General features: G+C 37.3%; 1 protein-coding gene across 3 annotated transcripts in view; it reads right to left on the reverse strand.

Annotated features, from left to right (window-relative positions):
* Nucleotides 1-2,575, reverse strand: part of LOC5572074 (spermatogenesis-associated protein 20) — a 36,674-nt gene extending 34,099 nt beyond the window's left edge. The window contains exon 1 of one of the 3 annotated variants that reach the window (XM_021847899.1): nucleotides 2,050-2,575. In XM_021847899.1, the coding sequence (XP_021703591.1) occupies nucleotides 2,050-2,324 (275 nt within the window). In that variant the 5' untranslated portion in view covers nucleotides 2,325-2,575. The other 2 variants (XM_001653792.3, XM_021847900.1) reach the window with 2 other exon arrangements.
* Nucleotides 2,576-10,196: the final 7,621 nt, after the last annotated feature.

The following is a 10,196-nucleotide window of genomic DNA, read 5'->3' on the forward strand; positions in this document are numbered from 1 at the left end:
AAAAAAATAAGAAAATCGGCGTAGGATTTCTCGGAAAAATATCGGAATAAAGAATAAACCTTTGTGGAATAACCGGGAATAAACCTTTGTGGACGAACTTCTTTATGATATGTGGTAAATCACCTAGAAGTAACAACTGGAAAAATCGATGAATGAATCGGTGAAAAAATATATAGAGGAAATCCTGAAGCATATAGATCATTTAACAGTTTTAAGGTACCGCGGGGTAAGTGGGTAAATGGGGTAAGTGAAAATAATTTGCATAATTTACTAAATATGTGAATTAACGTTTTAAACTCATGTGTAAACCTTCGAGGCCATTCAGAACATTACGATAGGTAAGAGATTCCTGAGATTTTTCAACCATTATTGCATAATAGAACGAAATATTGTTAACCAGTTAAATATAACTTCGTAACAAGTTGGCGGCGTGCAATCTTATTTTAATATTTTCAGCGGAAAAAAGTTGCGGAAAATAATTTTCTGTACCACTTTTAAGTTGTCCCCTCTGACAGTTTTAAACTGCAATAAAAAAAAGTTTCAGAATTAATTCGACATAGAACTAAAAACAACTAAATTGAAACACCGTCAATTTTCCAATTACGTGGGGCAAGTGAAAAGTTTCTTATTAGAGATTGAATTTGTGTTTTCTCCTTAGGTAGATATAAGGATACAAGGTTCGCAATTATCATAGCACGACAGAATGTGCTGATAATTCAAGAAACACTATACTCAAAGTGTTAAAGGCTGTTATCATGGAACTTCTCTAAAAAGGGTTGCCAAATATTACGATATTAATATGTTTACTTTGGACAGCCGATTAAAAGGAAGTCGTTGATTGAAAACTTCCAATATTAGAGAACGCACGTAAATCTCGTTGAATGTCTATGTAAAGCTAGTTCAAAATATAAAAAATGGTATATAGGCGTATCCACAAAAAAAAATCTCAATACTTTATTGAAGTATTCCGTTTGATTTCTCCCGAAGAGTTATCCGACGTCATATCCGATTTTCTTGACAAATAACGAGCGATGTAAATTCTACAGAGCAGAAATGCAATTGCTGTCCCATGATGTAAGAACTAACATTGGAAATGTTGCAGTTATAATGTTGTCGAATCATTTCAACAAACATAACTAAACAGAAGAAAATTCGAGTAACAAGAATAAAATTTTCTTTGCTTACATGTTACTTATGTTATTGTTCATTGGGACGCCTTAACAAATGTTAAAGATAATAGAAATCGTGAAAATAACTGTTAGTTTTTGAATTTATTGTTCAAAACGATAAACTTTTCACTTGCCCCACTTTTAGGGTAAGTGAAAAGTAAGGAGACGTTTTTCAAAAACTTTTTCTGGGCTTTTTTCTTAAATTTTTCATAAAAATAAATTTCAGCATACTGCTTATATTTGGTGGGAGTCAAGCTAAAAAATATACATGACCTCATTTGTTTTAATTTTAATTTAAAGTACCCACTTGCCCCACGGTACCTTATATCAACTTTATGTGAGAACAGTGCCCCATACAAAAATGAGTTAGAGTCACTGTATACTGTACACACTGTAAATATACTTATTTTCGTACAACAATTTCTACCCATACTGATAGATCTCATAATTTAATGCCTTCTATCGCTGAATTCTAGCAACAAATCGATCACAAGATTTAGCCTTTAATGCATAAACCAACAAGTTGTTTTTTTTTTCATCAAAAATAACGATTTCCCAGCGGGAACCAGTTTAGGAACCAAATTAATCACTCACCCGCTCATCTAACAAGCGAAACTATTCTGTGCGATGTAGCCAGAAGATAAACAGTTTTACGAGTCAAACGGCACGTACCACGTCCTTGATGAATGAATGAATACCAGTTCGAAGGTTGCAGACAGTATTAGCCCGATGCCCCTAATGCACTATCTTCCAACACCATCCATACAGATAGTGCTCGATTTTCAGTCCCCCAGACTCAAATTCAACTTATGTAATCCGGTGTAATTCCACCTGTGCGCATTCCACATCATCAGGCAACAGGACAAAAAGGAAAACTCACCAAATTTGTCCCACTTGCCGAGGTTGATATTGATCCGGTGAGTTCGAAGAGATGATGAAGCCCGATGTGGATGCTGTAAATGTGGTTCGGCTAAGTGGTTGCAAGACAAGGCTACGTTCCGATGACGCTGCTGATGTAGTGGACCACCTTCTCCAGGACTTCGGGAGGAAGCTGCCACTGCCACCGCCGGAAGAGGACACCACCGAAGAGCTACAACTAGTGCGCAAAAAGCCTGCCAGATGATGGTTTAGTTTCGCTGCCACTCCGTAAAACATAGCAAAACATTGGGGCACGGAAAGAGGGGGCTTCTGCTTTTGGGGGCCGGGCACTCGGTTTTCAGTTTCTTTGTTCACTCTCGGAAAAGGGGGACACTATTCTTCCACACTGTGCGACTGGTGCAGTAAAAGGACACTGATGTCTGCGGAAATATTCACCGTTTTCGTGATACAGATGCTGCGCGGTTCACGTTCGAGGCAAAATAATATTGACAAAATGTAAAGTGACGTGACGAACGCTCACACGACAAAATCGTGACTGACATGTGGCGCGCGAGAGTGAGTGACGATTTGTTTTGTTGCGATCCTCTCGCGACTTTATCAGAGCTACACACGCTGAACTGTTTCTATCGGTTTTACATGTTTCGTACCCTCTGCTCAACTTTCACATGGACTGAGAATTTGAAGCCACAAGGGATCTTTTCGCACATTGACCACTAAATTAATCATTGCAAAACTTTGGGAAAGCGGGAAAACTTTATCAAAATTCATGTATTGCGTGAAAGTCACGAACGAAACAGATATGAACCTAAAATTATTAAGCTGTTGAATAGGTTGAATATTGTTAGGCGTGTAAAAAGTGAGTGCCTGAGCTACCGACGCCTGTCCATTAAACACCCTTTCCTGCCAGTTATAAGGAACAATTCTAGGGTAACTCGGTACAATATGGCCCACATGTTCCTGGGATTGAGGCTTCTTTTATACGCAATTGGGTCCTAAAGCCCTGTCCCAATTTTAGTGCCAAACGCTGAAGTTTAGGCCAAAAACACATGTTTACTCAATTTTCTAATGTTTTCCGTTGGTTTAAGCCCAAAAACATTTTTATTAGATTTTGTCGCATCCTTTGGCTTGAACTCAAATTTTGGGTGTATTTTGTTTTCCGTGTCCCTTACGAAATGTCAGATAGGAACAACCCCAGTGGTCGAACTAAAACCCCTATGGTGTTTTTGTCGACTAAGCGAACGTCAAACATGATCAAAAGTGTCAAGGTTCATTTATGGACCAAATTTTTAAATTAAAGTTTAAACATGATATAGCCATTATTTGAGCGGGAAAAATTGCTAAAGTAATTACAGTAACATGCTTTTTCGTGTTATTAATTAAAAACAAGATTTCATTTCAAATTTTAGGACCCAATTACTGTGACTCAACCTCATTTTCGTACGGAGCACTGTTTCCACATCAAGTAGGTTTAATACTATTAAATGATTTACGGACTTCGATATACTTTATCAATTACGAAGGTCGTAGGAATAATGGAAAAGTTTTGAATTTGTGTCTAAAATTGAGCCAATCCCATATCTGAACACCTAACAAAAATCAAACACACAACAGGCGGCATCCATAAATTACGTAACGCTCTAGGGGGAGGGGGGGGGGTTAGGCTCAAGCGTTACGAGTCATACAAAAATTTAAAAAAAATCATACAAAAAGCGTTACAGAGGGGGGAGGGGGTCAAAAATTTCCAATTTTAGCGTAACGTAATAAATGGACGCTGCCAAATTAAAAAATATTTTTTTATGTGATAGATAAATGTATTGGAAACCACGAAGATAATTCCACAAAGAAAAACAATTTCCACTAAGCACAACATAACATACCATTAAATACTACCACCGACGATGCCCGTATATTCTACCTACGGGTGCGACACTACAATCCCAACAGATTGCTCAATATTTTCATTACGTTGTTCTGATGTAGTAGAGTACATTTGGAATAAATATAAGCGGACATATTTGAAACTACCAGAAATAGAAAAATATCACTTTTTCAAAGTTTTTTTGCTAAAAACAATCTAGCAAGTCGAACAATAACGTATTTTTTCCAGTTCACTTCATTAACAATGATTACTACGAATACTGAACGAGTTTCAAAAACTCATAATCAGTTTTAGAGTACCGTCAAACGGGGCAACAATTTTCAACTTCAAAGCTATATGGATGAAAAATTTGAGGATACAGATTAGACAAAAACCATCTGGTACCCTAATCGCCATGTAAAGAATACCACGCGGTATTCATTTTGTCAGTATTTGGTTTTCTGGAATCAGGAAAGACGAAAAATATACATTTTTAATGTTACCCCTGATGCTTACCTGTTACTACAGGGTAACATGCAACACACAGTGCTACCTGAAGTAAACTATTAAATACTTAATCTGTATCGTGTTATTATGATCATTTAAAGATTTTATGCAGTTAAAGCATGACAATAATCAGAAACAGGCTATTCTACTCTTTTTTTTTTTTGAAACAAAACAAATTTTTGTTTTGTTTATTTATTTGGAAGGCTCGAGGCGCCGTTAAGCATTACAGAGCCGAAATCTTAAAACTTTTCAGTTGTTTTAAAAAATACGTTGTTATTTGTAGCTCTTACGAGCGGATTTCTTCGGACGTGTTTCCATCGATCCTGATGTCGCAAATTGTGCACGCCTGTGACTCGCCTGATCTTTGCTGCTACTAGGAATTTGACCGACCAACTCCGACATTTTCGCTATGTTTTCTCTGAAGTTGGGTAGACCAACTTGTTCCATAGCTCGGTCAAACTGCTTTAATTGATTCTCGTCCATGGTTACTTCGGTTCCCGCTTCAATCACTCTTGCTGCCACTGATTCCTTTTCTGCTTCTTCTTCAATTTCTGTGCTTCCAGTGATTTCTTCTTCCAAAATTTCGATAATTTCTTCCGTCATCGTGTCCGTTTCGTTCGGTAGAGCTGCTGCACCCACTTCCACAACCATTGCATAGGTTGACTGAGATTTAGCCTGATTTTGCTTTCCCGCTTTTCTCCTCGTTGGACAAGAGCTCCTGCGATGACCTTCCAATTGGCATACGAAGCACTTTTCCTTGAGTCCATCGTAATACACCTTTGCTCTCCATTTACCGATGTCCAGTGCTGGGGGGATATCTTTTTCAATCTCCATATATACCCCTCGCACACCAGTATATAGGTGGTCCAGTCCGAGATTTGCTGGAAATTTTCCTCGCTCTATCCGTTGTATTTTCCCATATTTTCCAAGCGCCAGAATGGTGTCATTGTCCGATACCTCCGGGGGCACATCAAAAACACGAACGTAATCAATTACAATTCCCGCAGTCAACATGCGCAGCTCCACTGATTGTCCACTGGCATAACGGAATTTGACTGCATCTTGATTCCGTCGTAGTGTTTCCTGCATTGCAGCTTCCGAGTTGAATTTGATGCACAAGCTTCGGTCTGTTCCCATTTTGTACACGGTTTCCATGTTCATTAAGTCCGTGTTCAAGACCTTAAGGAAACCAGCAATTTCGACCCAGGATGGTCTCGGTGATCCAAATGGGAAATCGATTTTCACCGTGTTGGATATCATTTCTCCACTCATCTCAATTTTGTATTCTACTCTTTAAAAACTAATTAATATGGGTTGAATTATGAGTAATAAATCAATTCCATTGAAAACTCCATTGGCATTGCATAGGGTGTCCACATGAGAAAATTTTAGCGTATCATAAGTCTCAAAGTTGTCGTAAAGCCATTGAAACGTTTTAATGCAACTTTTCTACAAATACAATGGTATTTTTGGTTATACTTCACATAACTTATTTTTTACACATATTTAAATCGAAGCGACGTATCACAAAGCGTCTCAAAATGGTGTCTGTTGGTGTTTTGACATAACTTTCATCATATTTTATGCAGAAAGTTCCCAGTGGCAGATCTGCAAGTTAATTTTCAAAATTATTCATTATTTTCATGAAGAACATAAAACTAAATCTAATAATAATGTGATTTTTGTAAATTTCGTAATATTTAGTACCAAATGTGTATTGAGTTGATTGAGCTGCAAAAAATTTAATGTTACTCAACAAATGAACGGTCAATTTTGCCTTTTCATGTGTTTTCGATAACAAAAGGTATACAAGTTACCCCACAAGGGTAGTCAAAAACGTTTTTGAATTTTTATAGTGATTAACCATCAAAATATCAAAAATTTTATATTGTCAATTTGTGCACTACTAAATACTGCAACTGATAGTAATTGCCTTGAATGACATATTTCTACCGTTTGTATTATACGAGGAACGTTTTTCAGCATTAATTTCATACAATCCAACGTGTAATATGATTTTTACCTCCAGCAAACCAACCAAAATAGAAACAATACCCAAACTCTCGCCAAAAACTTCTGTTGTATATCTAAGGTCAATAAATGACGGAATAAATCATAATAATTTAATTCAAGGCTGTACGAAACGACAATAGGGTCCTAAAATGTTTAATGAAATCTTGTTTTCATTTAATATTACGAAAGAGCATGTTACTGCAACTACTTTAGCATTTTTTCCCGCTCAAATATCGGATAAATCATATTAAAACTTTAATTTAAAAATTGGATCCATAAATGAACCTTGACACTTGAGATCATGTTTGACGTTCGCTTAGTCGACAAAAATACCACAGGGGTTCAACTTTTTAACACCGGGGTTGTTCTTTTCTGACATTTCGGAAGGGACACGGAAAACAAAATACACCCAAAATTTGAGTTTAAACCAAGGGGTGTGACAAAATTTTAAAAAAACTTAAAAAATGTTTTTTGGGCTTAAACCATCGGAAAACATTAGAAAATTAAGTAAACATATGTTTTTGACCTAAACTTATGCGTTTGGCACTAAAATTGGGACAGGGCTTTAGGACCCTATTCGGGTTCATGTCGAAGTGTTGCAAGTTTCACCCCTGTTGCAAGTTACCCCGGTTTGACGGTACTTACGAGTGGATATCGGTATCTAATACTTCACAATCTTGGTTAATATAACATTTATAAAAAATCTAAAACCAAAAATTTTAGCCGATTTCTTCTTGCAGTTTGGCTCTTAAATGGATGTACATAATCCATAGTTAATGTTCCTACTTACAAATTGCGCAATTATTATTTTTATTTCATATTTTACCACCAAACATTATCATAGAGATTGATAAAATAAATATTATTGCCGTAACCGCAACACATGCGTTATGGGGATTTTTTTTTATTATCGGACGGTTTGGGCCGGAGGCTCTCCGATTTGTATGAAAATTTTACCAGAGGTAGAACTCGTGGATACATGACCAAAAGTGAAATTCAAAAAAATTATAGTGGCCTATTTTCCCGGAAAACTCTAGATGAATTTTCACGATTTCCCTATATACCTCATACTTTAAAAAATCATATCTTCTGAACTATGCATCGTAGAACAAAAGTTTTTTAGTGAAATCGAAAGAAAATTTCCTTAGAAATCCATTAAAAATATAAAAAGAAACATATTTTCCGGAAAATTTTTCACAATGAAGAAAATTGGCGGAAAAATAGCGGAGAAACTATCGTCTGTACCATGAAAAATTTTTGAAAAAATATTTTTTGTTTCATCAATCCATACTCTAACTTTCGTCCATAGACGCCAAAGTGGTATCTTTTACCGTTTAGGCGACAGAACTGAAAAACCGATGACCTCCCGCACGCCTTCCATAGGAAAATGTGTTCCATTGTGGGCCTCATAATCGTGCGCTAATGGCGGCAGTAATTTACACGCATTGTAAGTGTAACGCAGTAAACCATCCTTTCCTTTCCAGTCAGAAAAAGCTTTTCGTCAATAGGGCGATATTCAAAACTGAAAAGGCAATAGATGGCTCTTTTTCAATGGTAGTAAAAACGAAATCCTGAAGCAAAGAAAGCACCACGGAAGATGAACTAAACACAAAAAGTTATGGTATCACTTTACACTTGATTTCTAATCACTATTTTTTTGATCCAGTTTCCTAATTGCAAGCAATTTACGATTTTCATTATTTTTCATACGTTTTGACAGTTCTCCGACTACCATTCTTCCATGCGCTTGTGTTGAAAGTTTGAGAAATTTGAGAATCCAGCGTAGCGCGATCAGTGGGTGACATACAAACAACAGTGTCGTCGCTCGGCGGCCGGTAAGAGAAACTGAATGTTCGAAAGGTTGTTGTCTGTAATTTTTGCTGCTGGCGCCAACTGTTAGCGTTTGAGAACAAAATAAACAGTCATTACCCTATTGGAGCACTCTCCAATTGGTCTGTTGGGTGTTTTGTATGTTGGGTATTGACTGTTTAACGAGAAACTTGCGACGATCGATGCGCCACCATAATTCATATAACGATGGGTAATAGAACTAAGTTGGAGGTGATGATTTCGCATTTTGGAGGTTAACATCACCTCCAAACACTAGCGATTTTGCGGTGGGATGATGACGTTTGATCACGAATTGACTGTTTATTTTAAGCAAAAAATACAAAATCATGTATAGGGTAGGTGTACCAGTTATGGACATAGTGGTTCCCTATTTCGACATACGTGATTACTTTCATTAATTCAAAATTTGAAAATTTTTGTGTGATGTACATGTATTACTTAGATTTAAGATATATCTTGATGTTAAAACATTCAAAAAGATTGAAAATGTGAAAGTTATCAAAATTTCACATATGGCTAAATAGGGAACCACTATGGCCATAACTGGTGCACTTTCCCTAAGTTATGAAATTTCTTGAAAACACTTTCGTTTTTGTCTCCTGGAAACACGGTCGTCAACATCAAAAGTTGTCTCCACCACAAAGCTAGGTTGCTGTGATCTAACTATAAAAAATATAGTGAATGCAAGAATTGTCAGAATGGGGTGATTCAAATATTATGGCATGCTAGCGTAAAAAGCTGGATAATAATTATTATAACGACAGCTAAAATTAAATCTAATTCAAAAGTGATTAAATGTTTCAAGAAAGCAATTGTATTTCACAGCTACAAGTTATTTGAATAACTCTACTAGACCCAAGACTGGACCAGTCTATTACAGCGATCTGAACCAGCGCTTCAAGATATTTCAGACGAAATCTCTCATTCATGCTCAATATTGCATAACTTTGAATCCAGCTTCGTCTTCTTGTTCTTCAGCCCTCATGTCTAGTTTGAGGTTTTATTTCGCATGCCCAACTCTTTCGTTATAGACTCACCTTTCGCCGATGCACTACAACCGACGACGACAGACAAAACCAGAACGGGTCGTTTCGTTGAGGTGTCGTTGTTGAGATTGTTCACCACCCATCGCCAAGATCTCTGCACTTTAAGATGATCAAGAAGGGTGAATCGACTCGTCGTCGTCATACGCTCAAAGGAAGAAGGGAGTAGGCTATGGAAATGAAATCGAGTTTCGCGCCACTTGCTCTTTCGGTGAAGGGTAAAATGGATTCTACTCGTTAGTTCACTGAGTGAGAGGCCTACTTGTAGGTTTGACCCAAACCCCTGAAGAAATCGCTAGTTCTTGAAGCCTACTACCATATGTGTGGCGCTAGTGCTCGAGTAAACAAATTTAGGCTTTGCCCTCACCAAACCCCGCGCGGAAGCGACAAATGTCGTATGAGAATAACATTATACTATTGATATTCATTTATCATTGTGCCTAATAAAATGTGGCTAAATGATCTAACAATTACAGAAAAACTGGATAAAGTAATACGCACTTAACACCAGATTGATAGGTAAAATATGAATGTCGCATTCCAAAACGAGTGTGTCTCGTGCCTAAAACGGTATTTTTGGACGAGCTGTCAAATCAGCACCTTCTCCAGCACCAAATTTTTGGCTTCACTTCAGTTGTTCGTGGATGACAGCCGTTTCAGTCCTGTGGTTTGACCTACTTTGACCAGGCTATCGACATGATGGAGACACCATCTTTTATGGTGACAGAGGGCTCGATTGCGATGTGGGGTATTTACAATGTGATGGATTTTACTAAGGTGGCGCAGATGATTGAAGCGTGCCACTAGTTCTCTCTTTCATTCTCCCGCTGTTCTTATGCAGCGCAAATAGTGACGTCACTATTTGCGCTGCATAAG

This window comes from Aedes aegypti, chromosome 2 (assembly GCF_002204515.2).
Source record: "Aedes aegypti strain LVP_AGWG chromosome 2, AaegL5.0 Primary Assembly, whole genome shotgun sequence".
Classification (NCBI taxonomy): Eukaryota; Metazoa; Arthropoda; class Insecta; order Diptera; family Culicidae; genus Aedes; species Aedes aegypti.